This window comes from Lipotes vexillifer, unplaced genomic scaffold (assembly GCF_000442215.2).
Source record: "Lipotes vexillifer unplaced genomic scaffold, Lipotes_vexillifer_v1.1 scaffold63, whole genome shotgun sequence".
NCBI lineage: Eukaryota > Metazoa > Chordata > Mammalia > Artiodactyla > Lipotidae > Lipotes > Lipotes vexillifer.
In genome coordinates this window covers 145,393-147,309 of record NW_006784492.1, presented here as the reverse complement: position 1 = coordinate 147,309, position 1,917 = coordinate 145,393, and the positions used below count along the sequence as shown (strand labels likewise).

Genomic DNA, 1,917 nt, shown 5'->3' with positions numbered 1-1,917 from the left:
GTTTCCCCTACAATAGAGTGTCCATGAAAGAAAGATTAACATGCGGCGGAATCTTTACAAAGCCTCGTGAAATGGGAGCCAGAGCTCAAGCTGCTCCGAGCCCCGGCACAGAGCCCAGGACGGCCTCCCGGGGAGCAGAGCGCACGTACCGGGGGGTCTGCTGCACCTCTGCCCACCAGCGGTAGTCGGTGTGGCTGACGAGCAGCAGGATCTGACACCAGAGCAGCACGAGGGCCGGGTGGGTGGGGACCATGGAGCGCACCCACGCGTTCAAGCTCTCCAGGCCATAGAAGCTGCCGTCCGCGCCGTCCGTCAAGAGTCTCGAGGCAGCTGTGGTGATTCTCCGGAATGTCCCTAGGAACAAGCCAAACATAAAACCGATTACGGGGAAACACATCACGGTCCAACGCTTCGCAACCACGTGAAGCTTTTACACAAAAAAGATACACACAGGGCTCTTTCCTACATTGACAGGTTCACAGCCTTTGGCACCTAGAAAATTCCAGCCTGACATTCTGCTTCCTCAATGGAGCAGCCAAGGAAGCCGGTGCCCCCGCTGTCCCGTCCTCCCCACTGAGTGACCAGCTCTCCAGGGGCTCCGAGCCGGTAGCCTCCGTGGTGCTGACCGTGGACGCAGCTCCACCAAGAAGGCAGCAGCCACCATGCAGCCCATCAGGTCACGGCACCCAGGACAGCCCAAGCCACAGCCGCATGGGTGGGAACGGCAGGTCCCTGAGAGCCGAGGGCAAGGTGGCCTCTGCACCCAGCACGGGGTGACCACCCGGGGCAAGATGGCCGCGCAGGCAGGCACCCACACTCAGACCCGCACGTCAGCAGCAGACCCAGCCAGGCTCTGCCCCGGTTTCCCACAGCATCCTCCTTAGGGCCGGGAAAACTCTCCCCTAGGAGAGAGTGAATTCACGACTTCATTCTACCCCACCTCTGGAACGACACGAAGCCAGCTCCACACGCCTGTCTCTCCACCCCGCCCCGGATGCACCCAGACTGGCCCTCACCCCAGGGACACGGGGACACGTGCATGCCGTGAAGTGCAGCCTGGGACGCAGCAGGACTGGACATGACAGGAGGTGGCCAGGGGCTCCCTGTCCCCCCAGCTGAGGACTCCTGGCATCACTGCTGGCGAGTCAAAAGCTTATTTCTGCTCTAAATTTCAACACATGCAAACGCAAAAGGGCCCTAAAACAGGCAGAAACAAACAGACCACAGACTTCTTCTCACTCCTCATGACTGCTTACACCCACGCCCTGAGACAAGGGGAGAGCTGACAAAAGCTCGCCAAACAGAAACATCCGACGAGGAGCTTTCCAGTGCTCACCTCCTCTCTGGCCGCACTGGCTGGGTTCTCTCGGGTTGCTGCCGTGTCAGCATCGCCCACCTCAGGCCCACCCTGCCCTGGCCTGCTCCCTCTTGTGCCTCCGTCACCGTGTGGGCTCCCTGTGGGTCACGGACACGAGGGAAGAGACAGGTGCTGCTGCAAAGGAACCCTGGAGCCAGACCAAGGCACGCGGGGGGAATGGCAGACCACGGATGTGGGGTTTTACTGAACAGGGAGCAGGAAACCGTGGTCAGAGCTGAGATCCAGGTGATGGAGTGTCGAGGTGGGCTTTGAAATCAGACTGGTTCTGGCATGCCTGCTCGGTGACCCTGGCCGTACGTCCCCTGTGGCCTTCGTTTCCTCGCTTGTAAAATGGAATTCAGAGCACCAGCCGCTCACGGGGCTGCAGTAAGGATCAAATCATAAAACCCAAGTGAAGGGCTCAGTACAGCACTGGACAGAGCCAACGGCCAGCAAGTGGCCGCTGCTGCCGGAAGGACGTCAGGGAAGTGCCCGGCCTTGGAGGGCAGCGTCCCGACAGCAGGAGGAAGCCCGCCGGGGGGCGACAATGACGCTGGGGT

The 1,917-nt window shown here is 60.7% G+C and overlaps 1 protein-coding gene across 1 annotated transcript in view; it reads right to left on the bottom strand.

Annotated features, from left to right (window-relative positions):
- Window positions 1-1,917, bottom strand: part of HTT (huntingtin) — a 161,906-nt gene that overhangs the window by 34,420 nt on the left and 125,569 nt on the right. Inside the window, exon 43 of the mRNA XM_007456892.1 lies at window positions 150-354. Within this exon, the coding sequence (XP_007456954.1) occupies window positions 150-354 (205 nt within the window). The remainder of the gene's footprint in view (window positions 1-149; window positions 355-1,917) is intronic.